Genomic DNA, 27,951 nt, shown 5'->3' on the forward strand with positions numbered 1-27,951 from the left:
CTCTAAATTTGTGCCATTTATTGGTTGCCTATATACTGATAATACAAAGAGATATAAAATAAACAAAAAGAAATTGTTTACATTAATTTTATCATCACTGCCTCTCTTGTTTAGCCTGTCTGTGGTACCATTATTCAATCATCATCATTGTTATCGTCATCCTAATAGGGCAACTATGAAACTGATATCTTTATTGTCACAAATATTTGGCTGATCCTCCCGAACATGTCCTTTTTTTTTCACACACACACACACACACACACACACACACACACACACACAGTAGATTTCGCATCTATACTGACATGAGACTGTTACATTGTCTTTTGCTACACAAACATGTTGTCTGCCTGCTGCTCTCTTCAACTTTCCTGCACGAAACACGTAAGTACGCAACTGGTCCCAGTCTAGACTTTTATCATCTCCTGCAGGAATGTATGCTATTGTTGAATACCTGGCCAGTTTTAAAGTTAATTCAATTCTGAGTATAAATTGATTCAGGCAACCTGCAGTTTAAACATGGCAGACATTCATAAAAAGCCAAAGTATTCAGTATAGATTCCCGTGGTTGGCAGCAAGACCAAATTTGCTGCCTGCTCACCACTCCCCTCCCCACGCTCATTATAATTCTCAGCTAAGCTTGTGTCACTTTTCTCCCTCAAGCCTTCCATAGTGCTGTGCTTGAGCAATGGTGAAACAAGGATGGTGCAGGTTACATGTAACAACAGCAACCAATACACAAATAAAAGATCACAGTTATGATTTAGCCAGTTCTCGAACTTTCACTCATCCTGCAGTCTAGTGCTTTCCACAACAGGCCTTTCTGCTGTCATTTATTCTTGTGGAAACATTTGCAATCAATTTAATGTGATTCGTTTTGTTTGTTAAACATTCATTTCTGGATCAGTTTTCTTTGTCTTTTCATTGAATGTCATTATCTTATTTTAAGGTGAATTAAAAGCTGCTAATGTTTCCCCTAGTATTCTCATACCTGAAAAGATACCAAATTTTCATTTGCAATTCACTTTGTAAATCATTAGTTTCTCATGCCCAAATACAGTATTGACTTTGGTTCAGAATCATGTAATGGTTTTTAAGGACAAGATCTTCGCCTTTGAGTGTTAACTTCACTTGTACAGTCTTCATATATATATGAGAACTTCTATTCCAAAGCTGTTCAAATACAACGAAAGTTTATCGGTTGATAGATTCAATGCTATTCGTCCACGTTATGACATAGCAGATGATGTTTTTACACTTTCCCTGTATGCGGCAGAAATCTGTGATACATTGTGTCTTGAAACAATGAATATTTTGGCTTCCTTGCTTATGTAAGCACCCATTATATGAGTGTGAACAATTCCCCCACAGTCAATTTAATGCTATTTCCTCCTGTGTTTCACAAAAATGTCCATTTTTAAGATAATCATTAGACTGTTGTAATGCCTAGTTCATAGTTTTTCACATATCCATCCATTGCACTAGCACCACGAATCAAATGTCGCAAGATTGATCGACTGTATCGAGTGCTTCTGCGTATTGGAAAAGCTCAATCCTATTCAAATGAAGGTATTGTTTGCGAAGCCCTACGTATCAGAATTTTTCAAAATAAATTTATACAGAACTTCAATAGCTAAAGCTTCATCTGTGAATATAAGAAAACCCCCTGTATTTATTTATTAAACAATGTAAAAATGTTTACCTAACCAGCAATAGCTTAATCTGTGAACATAAGACACCACCATACTTTTTGAATAATGAATTTGGGAAAAAAATCTTGTCTTATAATTGGGTAAATATGGTATTCCAGGTTTCCTGCAGACACAGTTCTGCTGCAGTACCGATGACTGGTGCATTACAGTGCAGTAGTAAAAAGGACACAGCAACTGGAAACATATTACAAAGTTGAAGTATGTGGGACAGTATGATGCTTGTGGGTAAACCACCTAGATTACACACAAATTAACTGTGAAATTTTGGCGATATATGGGTTAAATGGAATATTGCTTTGAACGGTAGTAAAATTCTGCTGTAAAGCTGACCAAACCTGCACAGACATGGATGATGATAATTGTGGAGTCTAGATCTTCTGCCATACAAAACAATTTCCACCTTTTCGGCATCTTGAAAGAGTGGCTGGGGAGAAATGAGATTTTCCAGTGATGAGGAGGTTCACACCGCAGTTCTTAGCTGGCCCCGTGACCAAGAAGCGGATTTCTGTTAACAAGAAATTGAATGATTGGTGGAACATTCTGACACATTGTTTACACAGGCTTGGGTGACTATGTTGAAAAATAGTATCACGTATCTGTGCTGCTTTGACGTGTGTTGCAACATTCAATAAAAGTTAATTGCCTACCATAACAATGTTTAACTTACTCTTAGAAATCCCCTCGTGAATGCTGAATGACTCATATTGAGCCAACGACATATGGATGCCATGGACCTCAGCAGCATTTCAATATATGATGTACAAGTGTATTAGATGCATCCTCTTTTGTAACCAAATTGGAGTTATCTGTTCTACAATTCACTAGAATCCTGGCACTTGCTTTACTTTTAACAGAGTCTACACGACCATGTCACCTCACCACTTTGTTTCAGCCATGTGTTTGGTGGATGTCATGCATCAGTTTTGTTGTTGAAGGAGAGTCTACACGACCATGCCACCTCACCACTTTGTTTCAACCATGTGTTTGGTGGATGTCATGCATCAGTTTTGTTGTTGAAGGATACCCGTTTTTTAAAAAACTTATTTGAAGTTCATATGGCCTATCAGGAGAAAGAAAACTGGCGTTCTATGGATCGGAGGGTGGAATGTCAGATCCTTTAATCAGGCAGGTAGGTTAGAAAATTTAAAAAGGGAAATGGATAGGTTAAAGTTAGATATAGCGGGAATTAGTGAAGTTCGGTGGCAGGAGGAACAAGACTTTTGGTCAGGTGAATACAGGGTTATAAATACAAAATCAAACAGGGGTAATGCAGGAGTAGGTTTAATAATGAATAAAAAAAATAGGAGTGCAGCTAAGCTACTACAAGATAGACACGAAGCCCACGCCTACTACAGTAGTACAAGTTTATATGCTAACTAGCTCTGCAGAATGAAGAAATTGAAGAAATGTATGATGAGATAAAATAAATTATTCAGGTAGTGAAGGGAGACGAAAATATAATAGCCATGGATGACTGGAATTCGACAGTAGGAAAAGGAAGAGAAGGAAACGTAGTACGTGAATATGGATTGGGGCTAAGAAATGAAAGAGGAAGCCGCCTGGTAGAATTTTGCACAGAGCATAACTTAATCATATCTAACACTTGGTTCAAGAATCATGAAAGAAGGTTGTATACATGGAAGAACCCTGGAGATACTAGAAGGTTTTAGATAGATTATATAATGATAAGACAGAGATTTAGAACCAGATTTTAAATTGTAAGACATTTCCAGGGGCAGATGTGGACTCTGACCACAACCTATTGGTTATGAACTGTAGATTAAAACTGAAGAAACTGCAAAAAGGTGCGAATTTAAGGAGATGGGACCTGGATAAACTGAAAGAACCAGAGGTTGTACAGGGTTTCAGGGAGAGGAGAAGGGAACAATTGACAGGAATGGGGGAAAGAAATACAGTAGAAGAAGAATGGGTAGCTTTGAGGAATGAAATAGTGAAGGCAGCAGAGGATCAAGTAGGTAAAAAGACGAGGGCTGGTAGAAATCCTTGGGTAACAGAAAAGATACTGAATTTAATTGATGAAAGGAGAAAATAACAAAAATTCAGTAAAAGAAGCAGGCAAAAAGGAATACAAACGTCTCAAAAATGAGATCGACAGGAAGTGCAAAATGGCTAAGCAGGGATGGCTAGAGGACAAATGTAAGGATGTAAAGGCTTATCTCATGAGGGGTAAGATAGATACTGCCTACAGGAAAATTAAAGAGACCTTTGGAGAAAAGAGAACCACTTGCATGAATATCAAGAGCTCAGATGGAAACCCAGTTCTAAGCAAAGAAAGGAAAGCAGAAAGGTGGAAGGAGTATATAAAGGGTCTATACAGGGGCGATGTTCTTGAGGACAATATTATGGAAATGGAAGAAGAGGTAGATGAAGATAAAATCGGAGATATGATACTGCGTGAAGAGTTTGACAGAGCACTGGAAGACCTAAGTAGAAACAAGGCCCCGGGAGTAGACACATTCCATTAGAACTACTGACAGCCTTGGGAGAGCCAGACATGACAAAACTCTACCATCTGGTGAGCAAGATGTATGAGACAGGCGAAATACCCTCAGACTTCAAGAAGAATATAATAATTCCAATCCCAAAGAAAGCAGGCGTTGACAGATGTGAAAATTACCGAACTATCAGTTTAATAAGTCACAGCTGCAAAATACTAACGCGAATTCTTTACAGACAAATGGAAAAACTGGTAGAAGCCGACCTTGGGGAAGATCAGTTTGGATTCCGTAGAAATGTTGGAACACGTGAGGCAATACTGACCCTACGACTTATTTTAGAAGCTAGATTAAGAAAAGGCAAACCTACATTTCTAGCATTTGTAGACTTAGAGAAAGCTTTTGACCATGTTGACTGGAATACTCTCTTTCAAATTCTGAAGGTGGCAAGGGTAAAATACAGGGATCGAAAGGCTATTTACAATTTGTACAGAAATCAGATGGCAGTTATAAGTGTGGAGGAGCATGAAAGGGAAGCGTGGTTGGGAAGGGAGTGAGACAGGGTTGTAGCCTCTCCCCGATGTTATTCAATCTGTATGTTGAGCAAGCAGTCTGTCAGAGACAGCAAAGGACTTAGAAGAGCAGTTGAACGGAATGGACAGTGTCTTGAAAGGAGGGTATAAGATGAACATCAACAAAAGCAAAACGAGGATAATGGAATGTAGTCGAATTTAGTCAGGTGATGCTGAGGGAATTAGATTAGGAAATGAGACACTTAAAGTAGTAAAGGAGTTTTGCTATTTGGGGAGCAAAATAACTGATGATGGTCGAAGTAGAGAGGATATAAAATGTAGACTGGCAATGGCAAGGAAAGAGTTTCTGAAGAAGAGAAATTTGTTAACATCGAGTACTGATTTAAGTGTCAGGAAGTCATTTCTGAAAGTATTTGTATGGAGTGTAGCCATGTACGGAAGTGAAACATGGATGATAAATAGTTTAGACAAGAAAAGAATAGAAGCTTTCGAAATTTGGTGCTGCAGAAGAATACTGAAGATTAGATGGGTAGATCACGTATCTAATGAGGAGTTATTGAATAGAATTGGGGTGAAGTGGAGTTTGTGGCACAACTTGACTAGAGGAAGGGATCGGTTGGTAGGACATGTTCTGAGGCATCAAGGGGCAGCGTGGAGGGTAAGAATCGTAGAGGGAGAGCAAGAGATGAGTACACTAAGAAGATTCAGAAGGACGTAGGCTGCAGTAGGTACTGGGAGATGAAGAAGCTGCAGAGGATAGTAGCATGGGGAGCGTGGAGGGTAAAAATCGTAGAGGGAGAGCAAGAGATGAGTACACTAAGCAGATTCAGAAGGACGTAGGCTGCAGTAGGTACTGGGAGATGAAGAAGCTGCACAGGATAGTAGCATGGGGAGCTGCATCAAACCAGTCTCAGGACTGAAGACCACAACAACAACAACAATGGCCTTACACTTATTATAGGCAACCCATTTCATCTATGAAAAGTAAATCACAATTGAATGCAATTTTGTTGTAGCCTTTGGAACATTGAGATGAAATAAAAATGACAATTTCCCACTTACAAGGAGAACGCAGCAAGTCATATAACCTGATTTCCCAGGAATTTTGTTCAGTGGAAGAGGAATTAAAATAAGTTAACAAATGCCTCAGCTTATCTGAGGTTACTCAAATATTTTTGAGGAAACGACCGTCAACATTTTTGATGTACTTTACGTTCCTGGCCTGTCAGTTTTGCACCCTGTGTTCAAAACCTGATTATTGTTTTTATATTTTTTTATTTGCGTATTTGGTTTTCATTTATCTACCCATGTCCATGGAAGATTACTACGTGAATGTTTCTTATCAAGTTATGGATACAAGAACATTATATAATTGTAAAATTACAACTGGGTTTGACAGTATCATACATTTATTATATTATGTATGTGTGTATGGTTTTTTCAAGGGTTACAATCTTTTTAAATTCTCATATTCTTATTTCATTCTTATATCAATTCTTATATTAATTCCTATATTTTCTTCTTCTGTTTATTCTTCAGTAAGATTTGATTCATTCCATTTGATGTACTGATCATAGAAACATTTGAAACGTAGGAATTCTGAACACTACAAGCATTGTGTGAAGGCAGGTTTGCCAAAGAGACATTTCTTCCTATGAATCTCACACGGGGAAAAATGTTATCAGCATTACTGACGATTTCACATGTTGGCAAGATTTTCGTGGCAGATCACATATAAATGACCACTTACCAGAAATTAACCACTTGCAATTGATTATGAATCAAGACAACATACAGGAATTTTACCAAAAACAATTTCAGATAATTTTCTCATTCCTTTATCTATATTTTTTAATATACAGTCATTAGACAAATAAAGATAACATTATTTCAATGTGTGTTGGGAACATTCGGAACATTCATGTAGTAATCTTCAGTGGACTTGGGTAGATAAATGAAAAACAAAAACAAAAGTAATAATCAGATTCGAACACAGGGTGTAAGACTGACAGCCCACAATGATAGCCATAGTGCTATCACTTTGACTGAGGTAATCGCACTCTAAAAGACACACAAAGTACCTCGAGAACTTAGACCATCATATTCTCAGAAATAGTTGAGTATCTACGGATAAGCTGAGACACATGTTCGCTTATTTTGACTCCTCTTCAACTGAGGGAAGTGGCTAGGAAATCAATTTGTGGCACTCCTCATTAGTTCATTTTCCATGTATCGTGTTTGGTGTAATGTCCACTATGTTTCTGTATGTTGTTGAGTGCCCCTGTAGTTCTAACACATACAGCAGAGTCCTGCTAATCTGAATACCGGTAATCCGAACATGAAAAACGTTAGTCAAAGTGTGGAAAACTGTGCAGTAACCTGCTGTACATACACACTATTTTAATTTACACAGTACAGTAAACATATATTAGAAAAACTGGCAAGAAAACATTGGGTTTAAACAACGCATAGCAATGAAAGAAAAGTTATCAAACTTACTAAAATTTTATCCCTACTTTTTATATGACAAAAACCCAGTCGTTTTTTGGTGTAATGAAGACAAAACGTAAGATTAGCAGGTGTAGCAGTGGGCTGTTGCTCCAAATAACGTAGTGTGAGTTCAAGAGCTTCTGCTGCATCACTGTGTGGCACCAGCTCTCCTTTGTTGCTTTCAGGCTCATTGTCACTTCCGTCACAGTGGTCCACTTCTTCCTGGTCTTGAGTCACAGCAGCAATTAAATCAGCCTCAGTAAGTTTCTCCACACATGCCCCATCTGCTGCCATCCACTCATCTATGTCTCCTTCACTAGCTTCTTCACATCCGGGGATTGTCTGTATCATTTGTAGTGGATTTTCCTCTTCATTTTCAACTAGGTTGTCTTGAAATTCAAGAGATGCCCACAGTTTTGTCCACGATTTTCTCACAGTATTTTCTGAAATATTCTGCCATGCCTCAGCATCCCAATAAACAACATCCTTGACATTGGTCTTTTTTATTTTGTCCAATAAAGGAATGCTATCATCTTGGATCAGCATTTGTAAAATTGTTTTCTGTAAATCAGTTTTAATGTTTGCAGTATGCCCTTGTCCATCGGCTGTAGAAGTTGTGTAACCTTTGGCGGCAAAAACTTCGCCACAATTTCTCCATCACATAATTCCTCAGTGCTGGGGTGAGATGGCACATTATCAATCAAAAGGACTGCATGGGGAGACAAATGATTTTCCTTAGAAAACCATCGAACAGAGGGAACAAACTGGCTGTGAAACCATCCTTCGAACAGCTTACCATCCATCCATTCTTTTTTCTGGTTGCGCTAATATACGGGCAGGGACTTCATGTTGCAGTTTTTAAAAGCTCTGGGCCTAGCAGATTGGCCGATCAGTATTACAGGCAGCTTGTGATTACTAGCAGCGTTGCTGCACGCTAATAAAGTCACATGATCTTTGCACATTTTAAAACCAGGAGCATGGTCTTCTGCTTTTGATGCCAGGCTTTTTTTTGGCAATGCCCTAAAATTAAGGCCAGTCTCATGAGCATTAAAAATTTGTCGGGAAGAATACTTTCCCTCTCTAATCATTTTTTCAAACTCACCCAAGTATTCTTTCTCTGCATCAGGGTGAGAAGAAAGCTTCTCTCCAGTAATTGTTAGTTGACAGATTCCGTATCGTTTTTTGAATCTGTCCAACCAACCTGTACTCACAGTAAATGACTCACCACCATCCATTAACTTGTTCAGGTAAACAGCCTTCTCCTGGACTAGTGTTCCACTCAAAGGAGTTCCCCTTTCTCTTTCCTGTGTAAACCAAAGGAAAAGAGCTTCATCCACTTTATCGTACTGGAGCTGTTTCAAAGTCTGCCAAATTTTCGAGTGTTTTCCCCAAGGCGTTGCACAGGACTGTTCAAGCTTCACACAGTTCTTCTTCCTATCACAAATGGTTGCTTTATCAACACCCAGTTCTGTTGCCAGTTTTGATACATTCTCACCATTTTCTATCTGCTTCAAAACATTCAGTTTTTCTTTGAGAGTTAACGTTGAGCCATGACGAAATGTCACAGTTGGTTCTCTGCATCTCCTCCTTGTCTGTAGCGCGTTACTTTTGAAATTCCCACCTCGCGCTCTGTTGTTTCCTTACCCTAGCTAGAGGGTGCTGTGGCATTGCTGCGTCTGGCTCCTTCCTTTTTTGCGAGAGAACATCGGTCTGGAGGAGGAACTCTTTAATTGCGGATGTCTGGGAGTGTATAGGAGGCCATGTCGTTTTGTGATGTTTGGCGTGACTCGTGTCAGGTGTGATGCATCATTAAGGCCGTGATAGCAGCCAATGTTACTGTCTTTGTCACAGATGGATCAAAGGGGATGAGGCCTGGTTGTTCGTTGAGACTCCTGTCCTACAGATGTCAGGTGCCAGACTGGTGAGGTTTAAGAACTCACTGTAGATTATATGCAATAAAGGATCTCTCTCCTGAAATAAACCAGTGAATCTTGTGCATGTATGAGCAGCTGCACAAGCAAACTACTTTCTGCTTTGCAAAACCAAATAATGGAAAATGCAGGATGGAATAATGACAATATTGTGAAAAGGATAGACTGCTACTCACCATATAGAGGAGGCACTGACTTGCAGAGGTTGGCCTCAGCACGCAGAGACAGTGGTTATTTCTATGAGTGTGTTTTTTCTACTTCAGGAGAATGCCCTTTGGCAGAAAACTCAAATTTCTAGTAGTCTTTCTGTTGTGCCTGTCTGCCATTCATTGTGTCCTCTATGAGGTGAGCAGCAATCTTTTTCATAATATTATCATACATTTTGCTTTGGTAGTCCAGTCTTTTAATAGTATAACAATATTCTTTTATTTCAAAGAACTCAACTTGTTTTTTTGCTATGTTAAGAACTGAAGAAAGTATTTTTCAACAGCTGACCATTATTCTCAAAGTCTCTCTCCAGCTGGTTTCAATGTCAGCCATTTAGAGGTAACTTGTTTCATAAACTGATAATCAGGATGTTTCGTATCTGACTTATCTTGAGATTTCAAACAAAGGAAAATCCAGGATGGAATGTAACAATATTATGAGATGGAAAGTTGCTAGTCACCATATAGGGGAGATGCCAGCTCGCAGATAGGCACAGCAAAAAGACTCTCACAATTATAGCTTTCAGCAGTTAAGGCCTTCGTCAACAATAGACAGACATAAGCACACAAACACTCACGCAAATGCAACACACACACACACACACACACACACACACACACACACGCAACTGCAGTATCAGGCAACTGAAACCACACTGCCACTTGTGTGGTGTGTGTGTGTGTGTGTGTGTGTGTGTGTGTGTGTGTGTGTGTGTGTTTTTTTTTGCACGTGCGCATGCCCACGTGTATGTCTGTCTATTGTTGACGAAGGCCTTAACGGCTGAAAGCTATAATTGAGAGGGTGTTTTTGTAGTGCCTATCTATGACTTAGCATCTCCGCTATATGGTGAGTAGCAACTTTCCTTCTGACAATATAAGGGGCATTCTAAATTTTAATTACAGAAACCAGCCAGGGTCAATACTTCTAACATACTCATCCTACTGTGACACAAGGCGGTGTATGGCTGACTCTCAAACTTCCTGGGGCTGCGATGTTAACCAGTTCCATATGTACAACTGGACGTCGTCGTCCGAGGTGAATTATTTGCCCCTCAGAGACTTTTTAAGGGGACCAAAAATGGTGTAATCATATGGAAAGAGGTCCGGATTGCACGGAGGGTGACCAAGTACCTCCAATTTGAATTTCTGCGGGAGTGCCGTGACTACATTGGCGGCATGAGGCTTTGCATTGTTGTGGAGCAGAATCACCCCACAGGTGAGATTGCCTGGTTGTTTTGATTTGATCACTTGGCGAAGGGTGGTCAAGGTTTGTGAGTAACGCTGTGCATCCACTGTTGTCCCATGCTGCAGGAAGTGAATTAGATGGAATGAATTTTTGGTCCCCTTAAAACGCCTCTGAGGGGCAAATGATTCTTCTCAGATGACGACGTATGGCTGTACGTAAGGAACTGGTTAACATCGCAACCCCGGGAATTTTATGAGGCAGCCATTCGTCGTCTTGTGTCACTGTGGGACAAGTGCCTCAACTGCCAGGGTCAATACTACTAACATACAGGTACTGGTTTCTGTAATTATGCCTCCATCTTGTTTCTTTTCAACGCCTCTTATATTATCTTGAGATTTTTCAATTTTCATTGACTTCACATCACTTAGGTAACATTCCAAACATAGCAATCAAGGTCACTCTCTAGTTTACAAATTTTTAACAAGTTTATAACTCAGGGACTTCTCAGTGGCGTTTACTAGTTTTTCAATCTATTTACCATATAAAACATAATATTACTGGCCACAAACATATTTTCATTTCACGTAAGTGTTATTTAATAAAGTGGCAGCTGAGATGTTCTGCTGCTTTTTTACCGTGATGTTGACTAGTGTGGTGAAGTCTGTACAAGAGTTACAATTTCCCATTATTCCAATTTTCCTCACCTCGTTATTCCTTCACAGTCAGTAGTATGTCCTGAACAGACTTCATTCCTTGAAGTGCGACAGTTATTGCTGGAAGTTATGAGTACAATTCATCATCCAAATTCTTGAAATAAATAAAATGCTTCTCATAAACAACATGTTGTTTATTTTACTATCATTTACAATAACTATGCATAAAAAAGTTGGCCAATTATTCGGAACGTCACAAATACAGTAATACAGACTTTGGCCGAAAAGATCTTTTGTAGTTAACAGTTACCAATTGAATATAGATATAGCAGTTTTTCTCTTGTCCTGTGATGTCATGGGGATTGTCACAGCTATTCTTCTCACATGGCTCGCATATCTCCTAGGCATGACTAGACAACACGAAATAAATAATCTGACCAGCAGATACAATGGATGTAGTAAGATTTCTGTCGTCATTCCTGCTTGCAGATACACTGTGTCTGTCCCATCCATTCCAGAATACATGCACATAAATAAAACACACTGTAGGCTACACTGATCCAATACTCAATTAAACTTTTCATGGTGGTGATCATCATTCATCAGTTTGGCAAATGCTACATATCACTTAGGTGATATATTACACTACAGATTCCTCCTCTTTGGCAGATGATGATGCCATTATTTTGAAATTCAGATAAAAAAAAAACAACATTTAAAATTGAAAACTACGATTCCTCCTCTTTGGCAGATGATGATGCCATTATTTTGAAATTCAGATAAAAAAAGAACATTTAAAATTGAAAACTAATTTTAACCATTTTTTCTAAAAGTATTGACATCTTGTATCTGTTTTCGTGCAATTGCGCCTCCTTTGTAGTAAATGTACTTATTCATGTTTATTACATGTGGAATGCCCCACAATGAATTATAAACCATTAATTATTGAAATGTATGGAATGTCCTAATATCACTTTGCTTAAGTCTCTTTACTCTTCTACCAAGCAGTTGTTCTCTTACTATGCATATGAATCCGTGGATAATGGATATTCATTGTCAATACAGATCAGGGAATAGTTTTACAGAGTCTCTTTATTTTATACTCCTGGAATGTTCATTAGTAGGACCAGTAGTCCAGTAAACTTTTTAGTCCTAATGTCCATACTTCGTCTAACCGACTGTATTTGTTGCAGAAGTGAAGCTTTCCTAGTCATACTCATTTCAGTTTTGGAAATTGCTGGACAAGTGCTACATCTGTGACAAGCAAGAGAGAATTTCCTCTTTTAGCAAACTAAATTCATCCTTCCTCTAGGGAGAGTATATAAAACTCTATAATGAGGTATTGACCTGTGTAAGTTGTTATGGATACACAACATCCAATATTATGAGACAGGTTTCCTGACCAGACATGTTCAGCATTTATGAGATTGCCAACAAACCAGAGGAGTCACATTTTGAACAACTAACAACCCTTTGTTATTAGACATTCTATAATCAGTACCCGTCTTTCCAATTCTGGGGAATAGCATACAAAACTCAAGACACTTGCCTGTTTGTTGTTCCACCTGTAAGTTAGCACATAGAACAGAGTAACAAACTTAGGCAAACTCATCTACTTTGGAAGAACCTCAAAACTAATGACACCTACTTATATAGTACCTGTCAAGATACACCTCTTTCCACGAAAAAATCATCTCTACAAAATCATCTAACACTCCGCAGCGATGGCATCACTATTTATTGTCTGCCTTTTTCTCTTAGACATAGGTCATCCTTTTCCTCTAGGTTCACGCATCCTCCCCAAAGACTCCATACGTACTTACGGGTTAGGGTACAATATCCTGTTAATATAATTTACAATGCTACCTTCTCCTTCTATACATGTACATCGCGATAGTATACTCATATTGTATCCCACATTCATATCTGGTTTCTAATCTGTCTTCAGTGCTGTATTCTTTGTACTCCTCTGTACATAATCACTGACTATGTATCTATATAATACTATATCTCAGATTGCCCCCTACTATTTGTTTCATCAATCATATGTGGATGTTAGCCCGTCATATTTACACTTAATAGCTAAGGGTATATCCTTAATTTCCCCATCAAAAATGATGGAGCTAACAGCTAGTTCTATTTGGTAGAAACAACTCACCTAGATTTTGCAGCCCATCTGCTGGCCAGTGTTCGATAAGTTCTGTTGTTTGCCAAATACGAATGTAACCCCAATTATCTGATTGTGTACAAGGTCTGTTCAAAAAATTCTGGAACTTTGTCCAAAAAATTTTTCTGTGCTTACCTTTTACTTATTGTGCATAGTCTCCTTTGAAATACTCCCCTGCACAATTGATACACTGCTCCCAATGGCAATTTCACTACCAGAAGCAATCTTGGTACATCTCTTGTTGGTTCGCGCAAAAATGCTGTCTGTGAATTTTCTTTTATCTCGTCTGTCATTGCAAATTTTCATCCATTCAGTGGTATTTTCTACTTTTGAAATAAAGTCCGTGGGGAGGGCAGGTCTGGAGAGTACGGAGGATGAGGCAGCACAGTGATTTCATTTCTTGTGCAATAGTCATGCACCAACAGGGCTGAATGTGTGGGTGCTTTAGGGACAAACTTGGCAGAAACACGATGTATTCCAAGATGCTGTGTCAAGATTTCATAACATGATCCAACTGAAATGTTACATTTTTCTGCAATTTCTGGGACAATCAGTCTTTGATTGGCACGCACAATTTCGTTGACGTTTCTGACATAGCGTCGTCAGTAGACGTCGAAGGCCCTCCTGAATGAAAGTCATTTTTAACTTCTGTCGAGCCACTTTTAAACCTTATGAACTATTTGTAACACTGAGTACGGCTTCAGCACTCATCACTGTAGGCTTCCTGCATCATTTGGTGTGTCTCTGTAAAAGTCTTCTTGAGTTTCATGCAAAATTTAATGCAGACGCAATGCTTGTGTGACTGCCATCTCGAAATTAACTGATGTGCGACACCATGTTCTTCTCAGGCCTACAACAATGAAACTTCCGGTAGGTACACATTAAACACAGGCGAGTGCAGGGATGCCAATGCATTTCACTACAATACACCATTGGTGCGACATTATGAATGTCGTAGAATGTTTTGAACATACTTCATATGGATTAGTTATTCTGTCATTTTGCTCATAAAATAAAGGATATTTAAAAGTAATTACAGTTTTAAAGAATGTGGGGAAAGGGGTAAAAGAGTGCTATACTGAAATCTGAAATTGAAGAAATTGGGAAACAACTCGATACCTTCTGTGTATCAGCCCACAAAATTCACACAGAATGTGAATTCATCTGAGGCATGTTTCTTATGACACACATCTTTTGATAATATTTGTATTATCTGGACTTTTTTCATTATCACTCGAAGTGTCTGTTATAAAAACTTGCTCATTTCTTTCTTTAATTTTGAACTGAGATGAAAAATATTTACTAGCACCATGTCATTCAGTATAAAATTCAGGGAACTTGCTTATAAATTGTGTTCTCACAATCAACATTGTGCTTGTTGTTTTAAATTTCTCTTTGCCTTTCCCTGTAAGTCACCATTTGCTACGTCTTTTATTTCTGGTCAAGAAAATAACTTTAACAATGATTCTTCAATCAGCTTTTTGTGCCACACTTAACTGGGGAAAGTCCAGTAGACAAAAGAGGCAACTCATTAAGAACAACCTAAGACTCTGATATCTGTGCCCAGGTCAGGTGCTTTCCAGAACAATATGCATGACGTAATCTTCCTATCTCTTTCATTATGCTTTCAGATAGGCTGGATTGTTGGGATATTTAGAAATAAGTACATGTTTCACATCTTCGCTTGTTAAAAATTCTTTGAAAGTGTTATGTAAAAATTGAGTTCCATTATCAGTGAGTAAACAATTCAGTTTGTCTATGTCCTTGAAATAATCTCTCAGACGTGATTATGGAAGCTGTGTTTGCTAATTTAATAGGATTGGCTTTACATATTTGACCAATATCGTGCTAAAATTAAAATGTAAGAAAGGGCCAAAAAGATCTGCAGCTGTCAAGTCATGTATTGCTTACAATGAATAATTTATTTGTCTATTATTTTGTTTAACCTTGTGACAAAGATCACAACTTCTTAATACTCTTTTTATTTCTCTACTCAGATTTATAAAATAATAGAGCTTTGTCATATGTTGGATGCACTTTAGTATACTAAAATGTCCATATCCCTTTGTATAAACAAAATTACATTCTGGGCAAATTAGATCTTATGTACACATAAATTCCAGTGACATGACTTTTCATGCTGTCTCCAAAATAAAAGATCCGCTTTAAATAAACCATTTTTTCTCATCCTCTCCTACTAAGGTATCTTCTGTACACAATTCTATTGCTTTCCTAAAATATTCATCAGTTTTCAGCTCATCTTTTATTTTTTCTTAGCCAACATTCTTACCTCATTGTTCATGTAACTTATAACTATAAAAATTTACTATAAATATAATACCAGGGCTTTGAGTTTTAGTTTCTGTATCCATTCCCGCAGATAGTTGTGAAAGTGCATTTGGCCCTAGGTTTTGTGTGCGTTTCACATAATTCGTTTTTATTTTGAATTCTTGAAATATATATCTACTGTTTAGTGATATACTCTCCCTTAAAAATGATAAGGCCTGATGATCTGCATATATTTCAATCTCCAGACTCCAAATAAGGGTTCGAAAGTTTTGTAAACTCCAACAATGGACAACTCCTTTTCAGTAGCTGTCTAATTTAATTCATAGTTGTTAATACTTCTACTGCCAAAAAACTATTGTACAGTGTTTTACTTCACTGGAATCTGATTCCTCTTGAAACAACTCATACCCAAGTCTGTATTGTGATACATCTGTTGTCAGTTTAAAGGTTTGATTCATTTTAGGATGACACGAACTGAGTTTGTTCTGGACTGTATTGTATCTCTTTTACTCCTACAGTATGCTTTAAAAACTTTAAATTCTTCTCTCCCAAAATGAAATTTACTTAATGTTATTGTTATGCTGCTGTTCTGTAATCTGTTTAACGTTTTAATAAGCAGCAGGGGGCGGCAATGTTCTTTCCAGGTTTTAGAAACCAATTGTCCTCCTACGTTACTAGTTCCTGTAATAAATTGTTACCTAAAGCTTTGTCTTGGCCCTTATGAAAACAGCTACAGACATATTTAAACCAAAGGGAGATACCTTAAACTGGTAAGACTTCCCCTCAAACAAGAAAGCCATCCAGGGTCTAGAGTCCTTGAGCAGGGGAACCTGCTAGTACCTGGCTACCAAGTCCATCAAACTATAAAACTTCGCTTTTTCTAATTTATGAAGTGATTCTTCCATACTAACACATCTATTGTTCTCTGTTTCAGTATGTGTATTCAAAGCCCAAGCATCTGGTACCAATCGTAACACCGCCATTCAGTTTACTTGCTAACAATAACGAATTATTATAGCCACTGAGACTACATTCTATAGCACCATTGTAAATCATCTTCTGTATATATTTTTGTACTGCCATGTGAAGACTCATAGGAATAGCATTCAGTTTGCAAAACGAAGAAAGGCCCATCATCTTTTGTCTTAAACATACTTGTACAAGTATAATCACTAACTGCTCCAGGTTTATCAGAAATTACTCCTTAGTACTTTGGTAATATTTTATGTAGTTCTTCTATCTGTTCCGGTATTAATATGCAACATTCCTGTGACATGGGCTCATCGCTCGTGCATGATTGTGCCCTTCAAAAATTCTATGATAATTGACTTATCTTTTTATTATGCATTGCAAAGCATTTTCTGAAACAAAATAACAAGGAAATGATCCAATCTGACATTTCAAAACCGACCATGAAATCTTTTATACAGGGAGAGTAGAATGAAAGATATTTTAGCTGCTAATATGCACTGTAAGTATTTTTAAAAAATTGTTAATTTACTCGTTTTTGTTGCATGAAGAACCACTTATGACAGCAGTTTGTACAGTCCCTCCTCCTAGCATGCCATGGGCCATCACGAGAGGGTGGCACATTTGCATACTGCAAATATCCAGAGTGACATGTACAAATCTGAAGCAGCTAAACCATACAAAAAATGTCACATATCATAAATTTTTTTAATAAGACGCAGTTTTTTATTGACAGCTTAACTGTTGCAGATGTAATTATTGCAAAGGTAACTAGCAGAGTAAAACACATCAAGAAAGTGTTTGATGTTACATTGCAGATGACTTCCATCAATTTGACATCTTTTTATAAGAATGCCTGTAGCACAGTTGTTATGATGATTTTTGAATAGTATGTATTTTACTAACAATCAAACAGTTGCTCGTTTATACCCTAGAGTTGACACAATAAAGCAAAGTGTGATTTGAATGACAAAAACAAAAATTTTCAACAATGTAGGAAAAGATAGATTGATATTTAGCATAACGAAGACACATTTAGTTGCAGACAGACACAAATAAAAGGCACTCACACAAAGCTTTCTGCCATGGCCTTCATCAGCAAAAGAGACACAGAGAAACACACACCGTTCATACACAGAAGCAAGAACACCTCATGCATACATGACCACCAATTCCGGCAGGTCAGGTCAGAATTCAGCTATCACGAAATGGCAACCGCAGTCTGAAGGAGCAGGACAGAAGAAGCAGAAGGGATAGTAATATATGAGTGAGGGGACAGAGGAATGCTGTCTAGCAGAGTGTGTAGGATCTAGAATGCCAGCAGGCATGACATTGGTAGGTTGTGGGGCAGGGAGATACGGAAAAAAGGAGCGAATGTGAGAGGAGTGTATAAAGATGCTGGGTGCGTTGGCAGCTGATGGCTAATAAAGAGGCTGGGGGATGAGAATGGGGAGAAAATGACAGAACAGAGGGGGTGGAAACTGTTCTGCGGAGAGTGTAGGGGCAGTATGTTACCATAGTATGTTACCATAACTGCAGCACCGAAGAATATGTTGTAAGGATAACTCCCATCTTCGCAGTTCAGAAAAGCTGGTGGTGAAGGAGAACATCCAGATTACTCGGAGAGTGGAGCAGCCATTGAAATTAAGCATGTTGTGCTGACCTGCACATTGAGCCACAGGTTGGTCTACTTTGCTCGTGACCACAATTTGGTGGTAGCCATTCATTCTGGTGGGCAGCTAGCTGGTAGTCATGCCAGTTTAAAAAGCTGTGCGCTGCTTGGAGCAGAGCTGGTAAATGACGTGGCTGCTTTCACAGGTGGCTGGGTCCGTAATGGGGTAGGATAAACCTGTGAAGGGACTGGAATAGGAAGTGCTGGGTGGATGGATTGGGCAGCTCTTGCACCCTGATCTTCCACAGGGTCACAATACTTGTGGCAACAGGTGGGATTGGGTGTGGCATAGAGATGGAATAGGATGTTGTGGAGGTTATGTATCGTCTTAACAGTAAGTAGCAATCTTATCTTTTCCTAAGTTGTTGATATTTCTACTTGAAGTTTTCATTGTCTGAAAAACAAATAGTTTCCTTACACCAGGCACAGTTGATGAGAGAAAAATTCGTACTTTTAGACACTTCACAGTAATTACTAGTTTTATTTAGACAAAATTGTTGTGCAGTAAAAAATGGTTCTGGCTGTTGCTCTGCTATTTGTTCTGCACACCATGCAAACTTGAAGCAATTCAGAAAACATACTGATGAAAACTGATAATGCACAAAATGACTGAAATTTAAGAATAGTTCTCCTAATAAACCTCAAATGAAATAGAGCTATCAGAAAATATACTGCATGACAGTTTCCTTCAAAATAATTTCTCCAGTCAAAAAAATTCTTAATCAAGAGTCACATTGGTTGTTCTGGGTGGAATCTGAATTAAATATCAACAGTCTTTTCATTCTCCTCCTCGAAGACAGTGGTGGTGTTATGTCGAAGCCAAGAGCTCAACATAAGCAATGAATTAATTTCTGCAACTGGTAAAAAACTGTTTTAAATGAATTTTTAAAAATTACTGTTTCCTTTTTTTACAGATTTTGATAGGTTGATTATAAGATTTTTTGCAGTAAGCTTTTTTTTTGTCGTAATATAGTAATTCGGAGTGCCCAGTCTAATAGATCTTCATCAATACAACGATAACAGTGCATTGCCTCTCATGAGCAGCCATACATTGTTCATATCATAAGAAAATTCCTCTAAAGAACTGTTCTTCATATTATTTATTTAAGTTTAGGGATTTATGGTGGTTATCAAAGGGGGTAATGGGACTTTATGGCTGCCCTGCATAGTAAATTTTACGGATAGTTTTTCTATCACACTTATGCAACTTTTGTTCCAGTGCATATTTGTTACTTCGTGAAAGTCTTTCCTCCAGTTCATGGACTAATTTTACAATGCAAAACTGGGTTACACACAGTGGATATTAGTACAGTTATATCTCCATTGGTAACACTTATGCTACCACAAAAACAACTGGGAATTATGGTGGATATTAAATAACTTGCATATGTGAGTGAACGTTAACTGTTGACAGTTGTTTCAAAGAAACTGTCAACAAAAACTCAAATTCACTTTACCAATCACAATCATGCTGAGTTGTGTTATCTATTTATCAATGTGCCATCAACCAAGGATACATGCAGTCCGCTGCAGCTCCTGTAGGGGTGCGCATGTCTCCACCCTCCCGGCGAGCTACAAATTTAGCAATTTTCAACTTTTTTTTTTTTTTTTTTTTTTTTTTTTTTTTTTTTTTTTTTTTTTTTTTTTTTTAAAAAATACTTGCAGTGCATCATAGCAGCTAAAATGTTGACAGTGTCTTTATTTTAATGTATTCTTTCTGTATAAAAAATTTCAGGGCATGTTTGCTGTTATGCATCATCTGTTGTGAGAAGTTTATCCATTGCTACTGTATTGGCTGTAGCTAGCAAATTAACAGACTTTGTTCTTCCAATTCTTGCTTAAAATCTACAGCCTTACATTTAAGATACTCGATAGTACACTTGTCTTTTGCCATAGTATTTTGTTCACACTTAAATAGGTGAGGCTTTTTCTCTGTAGCCAATTAAAACCAAACAGTATCTCTAAATTAAAATTTGGTTCACTTAAAAACTCTGTTGAAATGAAAAATTGTTAATGGCAACCTGATTCCTTCTTTAATAACCTTTCATCTGCTCACAATTATTCCTCACGATTATTCCAACCACATAAACTCCGGTTACAGGTAGTGTTGGGTAGCTATATGTGTGATGTGTATTCACTCTTGTGATATCAAAGAGACCTCACTCCTAGAGTCTCAATGAATATCCACCTCCCTGTCAAAAATTTTTCCCAGTATAGCAGATTTCATCTGCTCCTCTTCCTCTTGATTTCCTTCCTCCAGCAACCTCTCAAGCATTTACCTATAGTTGGTTAAGGCCGTTGTCACGTTCTGGACCTAGGCTCAGCTACAAAATGTTCGGGGTTTACCTACACCTGCTTCTGAGCTTCAGTAGCTGGACAGTGCATAAGTACATACAGTGTTTATGTTATTTGTGGGAAACATCATTGAGGGGTTACTCACTGGATTGATTTGCCTATCATTAGTGTGCTTCCTTATTTTACATTATTTACTTTTGTTCTTTCATTGGAATCAGGGTAGATAAAGATTTCCTTCATTGTTATCTGCTTGAAACTCATAATGTTTATCCCCACTTTCGTTATTTAACATATCCAAACCATTGACAAACATTAAAAGCCATTAACCGTTGACCAACCCGCACCTTACATGAAAACGTAATGTATGCATCAAAACTTTAACTTAATGACTCTTCTCTGTCATACCGTCTTAAATATTTAGACCTTATAAGGTGCTGCCCTGTATATTTATTACAAGTTCCCCCTACTATTATTATAATACCGTGGATCAAGAAACTCAAATGTCAGTTGTTATGAATACAGGGAGACCAGTACTTCTGCCCAAAGTTTTCCTGGAAATAAATCCAAAATGTAAATTTTTCGGAGTGATCAGTTCCCCACTTAGCCGCATCGCCCTCTAAATAACTTAGTGCATAATCTACTATCATCCCATCACTTTGGTAAAGATTTACTAAATACTTTTTATAAGTATGGGGGGTGGGGGGCTGAACATCCCCATCTGACTTAAATTTAGGGAATTATTTGGAGCCAGCCGCGGTGGTCTAGTGGTTCTAGGTGCTCAGTCCGGAACCGCGTGACTGCTACGGTCGCCGGTTCGAATCCTGCCTCGGGCATGGATGTGTGTGATGTCCTTAGATTAGTTAGGTTTAAGTAGTTCTAAGTTCTAGGGGACTGGTGACCACAGATGTTAAGTCCCATAGTGCTCAGAGCCAGCCAATTATTTGGATAGGCTAGTTCTATTTCCCATTTGCAACTCCTCTATGTACTCTGCTGACAGTCCACTATTTCCACTAAACTGTCTTTTATTTAAGATGTCTCTAGTCTTAATTAATTCATCCCATAACTTTCTACCGTTGACTCTCCTTATTATCATTTTATGGATTAGAGTGATTTGTATGTACTGATGATTCAGTCATTTCCCATTCTTCATGATCGACTAAATCTACCACACACTCATCCAAGCTAGCAAGTGTAGAGCCTGAATTAACAGCTACATCTGAACCTTTGGTTTTATTCCAATATTCCAAATCTTACTTGTGTACCTGAGATTTGTTCTTGCACTGCATTGAACTTCTGCTCAGTTAATTCTTTTATTTTCCACAACTCTAAATTGCTCATTCACTTCATTATGAACTAAATTGCACTGTTTTATTATCTTACAGTTTAACTCCCCTGTTAAGTTGGAAAGTGTCATGTGCACTTCCAATATTTTACTCTGAATTTCTCGTTTTTGCTTGAGTGATTCATTGTAGTGCTGTTCAAGTGTGATATTTGTTTGCTAAAATGTGGTGTTTGTTGCTTTTATTGCATTTTTATTTGTGATTTTTTAATCTATATACTAAAAGTTAACTCTTCTATGCCAGTACTTAATTGTCAACTAAATGTCTTAAACTGTTGCTCCATGCTTTTTGTCATCTCAGGCATACAATATCTACAGTATTACGTGTTTAATTAAACCTAGTTTAATACTATAATAACACCAACCATGATACTGCAGATCACCCGCAACTCTGCTTATAAAACCAGTTGCTATTTATTCCACAACACAAATACTATCCCCCAAAAATAAAAAATAAAAAACTAGTCAACTCGTATATTACACAGCTCACTAGAATCTCACCACGATGTGATGCCAGCGGGAAACTGGATCAGTGCATTGGTCGGACTGCATCGCTGACACCGCTGTAGGTTGTCGAGTCACTGCTGAAATCCACAATGAATGCCGTAGAGTCATCACAGGATCAATAAAATTGAAGCCCACCATAGTCATAGTTGAAATTCTTCCCACTTGTGAACTAGTTAGTTTCTTCTCTGTTGTATTGGTAGTTGAAGACTGTAATAATTGTTAATTAACTACTCAAAACAGTGCTATCAATTGCTTCTGCACTGCAGTGTAATCGTGGCTGCTGACTCCATTGTTAAGGACAGCAGGTATCAACTCCAGCAAACCTGCATACAAAAGTTACTAGTCTTCTTCAGCAGTACAGATTTCTGGTTATTATCCTTATTCTTCATCAGTTTTATTTACTCTCCATGGTACTTGTGGGTTATTGTCACTGGCCACCACATGAGATGTTCTGTTGCTTCTTTATCATGATATAGATGACTGGCAAGATAAAATCTGCTCAGTAGGTACAATTTCCGATAGGTACAATTTCCTGTTGTCCAATTTTGCTCACTTTGTTATTTCTTCACATTTGCCAATATGTCTCAGTCAAGCTTTGTTCTTTGAAGTGCTGCAATTATTATTGGAAGCTAAGAGTACAACCCAACATCCAAAATCTCATAAACAACATGTAATATATTCTGCTCTCAGTTACAGATATTATGCATAACTAGCTTGGCCCATTATTCAAAACATCAAAAATATGTCATTAAGAGCTAGTCCAAAAGAGTCTCTCTTAGTTATTAGATACCAATTGAATATACAGATAGGAGTTTTCCTCGTGTACCATGATGTCATTGGGATTGTCACAGCCATTCTTCTTCAAAGCCTCGCATCATATCTCCAGGAAAAACTGAGGTAACAAGAAGAACAGGAAACGAAAAATTGTTGCAAGTATGAAGAACATGTTTGGAAAACAAAAAATAAATATTAACTGTTGACAGATCATTGGATGATGAAAACAAATGTTGAAAAGAAGCAGTAAATAATAGGAGAATTGATGTGCATGAAGCAATGTTGAAGAGCTACAAAGATTGGGGAACAAGAATGAAGAAAATTAAAGATATAGAAAAGGTACAGAAACCAGTTGATAAGTGAAGAAGCATTGTTATAAAAATGCGTTTTTCAAAGAAGTAAATACTGTGCCCTAATTTTCTAAAGAAATCTAGGTGGCTTTTCCCATTACTTTTAAAAATCAAAAGTTGTATCTCTCTCTCTCTCTGCCTCCTTCCCCCCCCCCCCCCCCCCCCCCCACCCCCCACCCCTCCCTCCTTTTTCCACAGAAAATGGTACTGCACAGCTGGACTTCAAAGTTTTTTCTAGTTTTATATATACATTTGTGCCAAACAGGAGCATGTTAGTATTATTATAATAAGGATTATAATAAGGCAATAAATGGGTGAGATTTGGCTGGTTAAGTGGACAATGGAAACCAGAGTTTTTTTAAAAAAAATGCTCCTGACCATTCTTTCCTAATGAGCCAGTATTTAGTCGAAATTTTTTAAGTCCAAATTTTGCATCTTTGATTGGTCTTGTCTGTATTATGCCACCATCTGCCTGTATTTTTATGCTGGTTGCACTCTTTGCTCATACAGTGAATTATACTAAAGCTGCTTGTTCTTTTGTCATTATAAGTGAAGTGAAAACTGTCTTTATAGACTCTGTTCTTCATAACACTTTTAGTAATGAAAGTTGCTTGCTACAATGTTCATTAACACCAAATAAAAGCAAAGAATTATGCATGTTACAATTATCATTTATAATTACAGTTGGTCATATAACAAGTCTCTCTCTGGCAGGTAGGTTTAAAAATAATTATTTGAGCTACAGTATTTATTGGAAACAATTTAAATCAGTGTTATAAATAATGTTTGAAAATATTGAAAAAGTTTCTTTTTGTAGGCAGTGGTTGCCGAGAAATAAACTGGAACCACTGGGTCTAACGCTTGAAATGGATCAAGCAAAATTAACAGAATCTCGCAAACCAGCCGACCGTAAAGCAGTACGTAAGGCTTATGATGATGCAACACTGCATCGTCGACAGGTAGCTTCTGGACTCGGACCTAATGAGGAGGGCGTCTTCATGCGAGAGAATTGACACATGCCACCAGCTGCTGGTTAGATCATTGGAGCCAGCACTAGTGACTTCGATGCTGTGTTGTGATGAACAGCAAAACTGCCAGTTGGCAGAAATCTTGTCTTCCTAAGTATGTTGATGAGCACAAATACAATTCAAACTTAATAAGTGATAACTTTGTAGAAAAACGAATATGTGTCTCATTCATTTTTATGTGCTGCCACTGGACAGGCTGTATATGGCACAATGAATCAGGCACGTAGAGCTGCTCTTAAAGTACATATATCTGCATTCATTGTTCTCCGTATATTTGAGAACTGTAAAAGGGGGTATGTACATATTTTTCCTAGTTTTCTTTCCCCTTTCTGATGCATCATCAGGATTCTGTAAGTTTTACTGTTTCAGTGTCAGCTTTGTCCATAATAGTTTAAGTCCTAAGAATAGTATATGTTGACCTTTTAATTTTTTAGTAGTTTAACATGATGGACAAAATGAAGTTTAATTTTAGTAATGTCATGTCATGTAGTAACATGGCGCATCAAACAGGTTGTCCGTAAGCTGATAAGTTCAGAAACTCTGTGGCTTTTAAACCAAATATAATGGTTTAGTCATGTCAGCATATCTATCTTGAGGTGTGTTTTAACATTTACATTGTTCATTGACTGTATTCAAGACAAAACACTTCTATGCTTTCCTCCTGGTAAACCATTTAAGTCTTTCCACATGTGCTTCTCTCTCTGCCAGTTGTATTAATTTTCTTTACAGAACCAGTTGTTCAGAAATAGTCACTTCTGTAATGAGCACGTCTAATGGCAATGTAGCTTTTGATTATGTTGCTATGTAGAGAAGTATTGTAGCTGTCACTGTCCATTTCATATTAATCTACCAATGAGGCTCAAGTACCTTAGGTTATTCTGAGCATGGACCATGCAACAAAATGCACAAACACCAATAGTCTAGTCGCTGTATATTTTTATTGTCGGAACCAAATGCTTTTAATATATATCTATCAGTTTGTGCTAGGTTGTACTGTTTGTATGGTAGAAGTATATACCCTCATTATGTATACATCACTGTGTTCAACATTTGTATCTCAGAGAGAATACATGCTTAATGAAATAATACATGATAACTGCATTCCGTGGTTAAAGGACAACTACCCATATTATCAGTGCAGCCATTGGACTATTTTTACGAATAAAATTGTTTTAATGCAGAATGCACATTTCATTCTTTATTTCAATCTGTGCAAATGTTCTCAAGGAATGCAAAAGTAATATTTGTAACTGTACTATAATAAACTTTCATTGTATTTTAGTAACAAGTTTTCTGGTAAATTCTGTATTTCTTCAGTGTTTTGGTGAACTCTTTATTTCTTTCTTCAGAATTGGAGGTACTCTAGACAAGACATGCAGCATCGTGTGAAAAAGTGTAGTGGACCATAAATCTGTTGAGCCATATAAAAAGCTTAACTGGATGATCCCCACCCCCACCCCACACACACACACACACAAGGTGCCAATCATGTTGCTATAATGTGCAGCTTTTGTAGGTTTTCTACAAATGTCTATGATGTCTAGATAAGGTTCTTTAAAATATTAGCATATTATATGGCATTTACTCGTTACTGTTTCTTCGAAGTTTTAGACTATAACAGTAGTGAATATGTATTAACATATTCACAATAATGAATCAATCACATATTAAAATACTCTGAGCAATAAATTATGCTGGAGAGCCACATGTATGATCTGGGGAATAATTCATTTTGTACTGTTTGTCATTAAGATACTCAGCAAGTTGCAAACAAAAGGACCACTATGATGTGTAATAGTTTTATTAAATATGAGCACTGAGTGAATGTGTTTCTAATCAGCCAGAATGTAACAGTTTTATAGTCGAAGTGAATTTATCATTGCCTAGTTTACGAAAAGGATTACTTGAAGTGATATTATATTCTGTATGAGTATAGTAATGTTGTGCATGATAAGTGGCTGAGCTTTCAGAGATATATTTAAGATGTACTAGATATAACAATTTTGTAGAGTGTTTCTACCTGCAAACACCAAATGCTTACAATATGGAAATGAAGCATTCTCACTTATCAGTGTCTTATGTGACTACATCTGTGAATGAATTAGTTATAGTGAAAATGGCATAAGCGGCAATGTGTTATTTTGGTCACGTAATGCTTCTTTCTCTACAAGAATTAAAAAAAAAATACAACCATTTCATCTTTGTTGTAACAGAGGAACAATATTTTTAAAGCATTTAGAGTAATAAAAATCTCTCTATTTCAAATTCTTAATTCTAAAGAATAATGCTGTCCCTACCACAGTCTGCTGTTACTTCAATATGCTGAAAAATGTTATATTCAAATATTTGAAATTGTTGTGTGGGCTCTGATGAAGAACCCAAGTTCAGTTGTTGATCTGTGCGAATTGATGTGCAAAATACTTCCTCTGTAAGGTGAGTTGTTGTTTTTTGCCTGTACCATTTTTTTATACTCAAGGCTTCTGTGCTTAAATTATTCATGATGATAAATTAATTTACAGTACATCTGGAGTTACATTCACCTATCATATTTGATTGCGGATGTTTAGTATTGTCAAATGCTTATTTTTGTTCTTTGATTGTTTTGGAGTAAAATTGAATTATGATATGATATTAAATGCCTGTGCTAGAAAAAATTTATTGATATTAACAACAGTTATATAATGTGTGAAATTTCAAATAATATAGTTATGTGGTTATATGAACAAATAAATTTTAGTGAGAAGGTTAAATGCAAGCTTATTTGCAAGGAGCATGTCTCCTCTGCACTGAATGACAACATAGTTGCAACTTTATTGGCAAAGTAAAAGAGACTTCCCATGAATTAAATGTGATGGTTGATATTCAGTTACTTCATCTGTAGTTTTGTACTTTTGACAGTCAGCAAATAAGTGGGCACATCATTTTCATAAACAAAGGTGGTGCCTTCTCCTTAAAATCTCCATTATACTACTAAAGATTTGTTTTATATTCTTATAGAAGTTTATTTGGTGATGTAATCTTAATTCAACTCTGTGATTAAACAAGGTAGTCCATTGGTAAGGCACTGGATTCACGTTCACGAGGTTGATTATTCAAATCCCCATCCTGCCATCCGTATTGGTATTTTCTGAGGTTCCCCTACATTGCTTAAGGTGGCCATTCCTACACTGTCCCATTGGGCACAGCTGCACAGGAGTGCCCATCATCTCACATGTTGACATGCATAGTTTACCCACCAGGTGGTGTTAGTACACATATTGTGCACATGTGTGAGTCACTTAACCATCCCTGCCCCATGGCCATGTGGTGCAGTACTAACACTTCCAGCCTAAAGAATTGTGTTGGCTGGTTGGCATTAAGTTAATCAGTTTAACTGTAGTTGGATGTCATATAA

The 27,951-nt window shown here is 37.4% G+C and overlaps 1 protein-coding gene across 2 annotated transcripts in view; it reads left to right on the forward strand.

The window, feature by feature from the left end:
- Positions 1-27,492, forward strand: part of LOC124711221 (peregrin) — a 256,431-nt gene extending 228,939 nt beyond the window's left edge. For both annotated transcript variants that reach the window (XM_047241178.1, XM_047241180.1), the window contains exon 21: positions 24,347-27,492. In XM_047241178.1, the coding sequence (XP_047097134.1) occupies positions 24,347-24,542 (196 nt within the window). In that variant the 3' untranslated portion in view covers positions 24,543-27,492. The remainder of the gene's footprint in view (positions 1-24,346) is intronic.
- The last annotated feature ends 459 nt before the right edge of the window (positions 27,493-27,951 follow it).

This window comes from Schistocerca piceifrons, chromosome 8, assembly GCF_021461385.2.
Source record: "Schistocerca piceifrons isolate TAMUIC-IGC-003096 chromosome 8, iqSchPice1.1, whole genome shotgun sequence".
Classification (NCBI taxonomy): Eukaryota; Metazoa; Arthropoda; class Insecta; order Orthoptera; family Acrididae; genus Schistocerca; species Schistocerca piceifrons.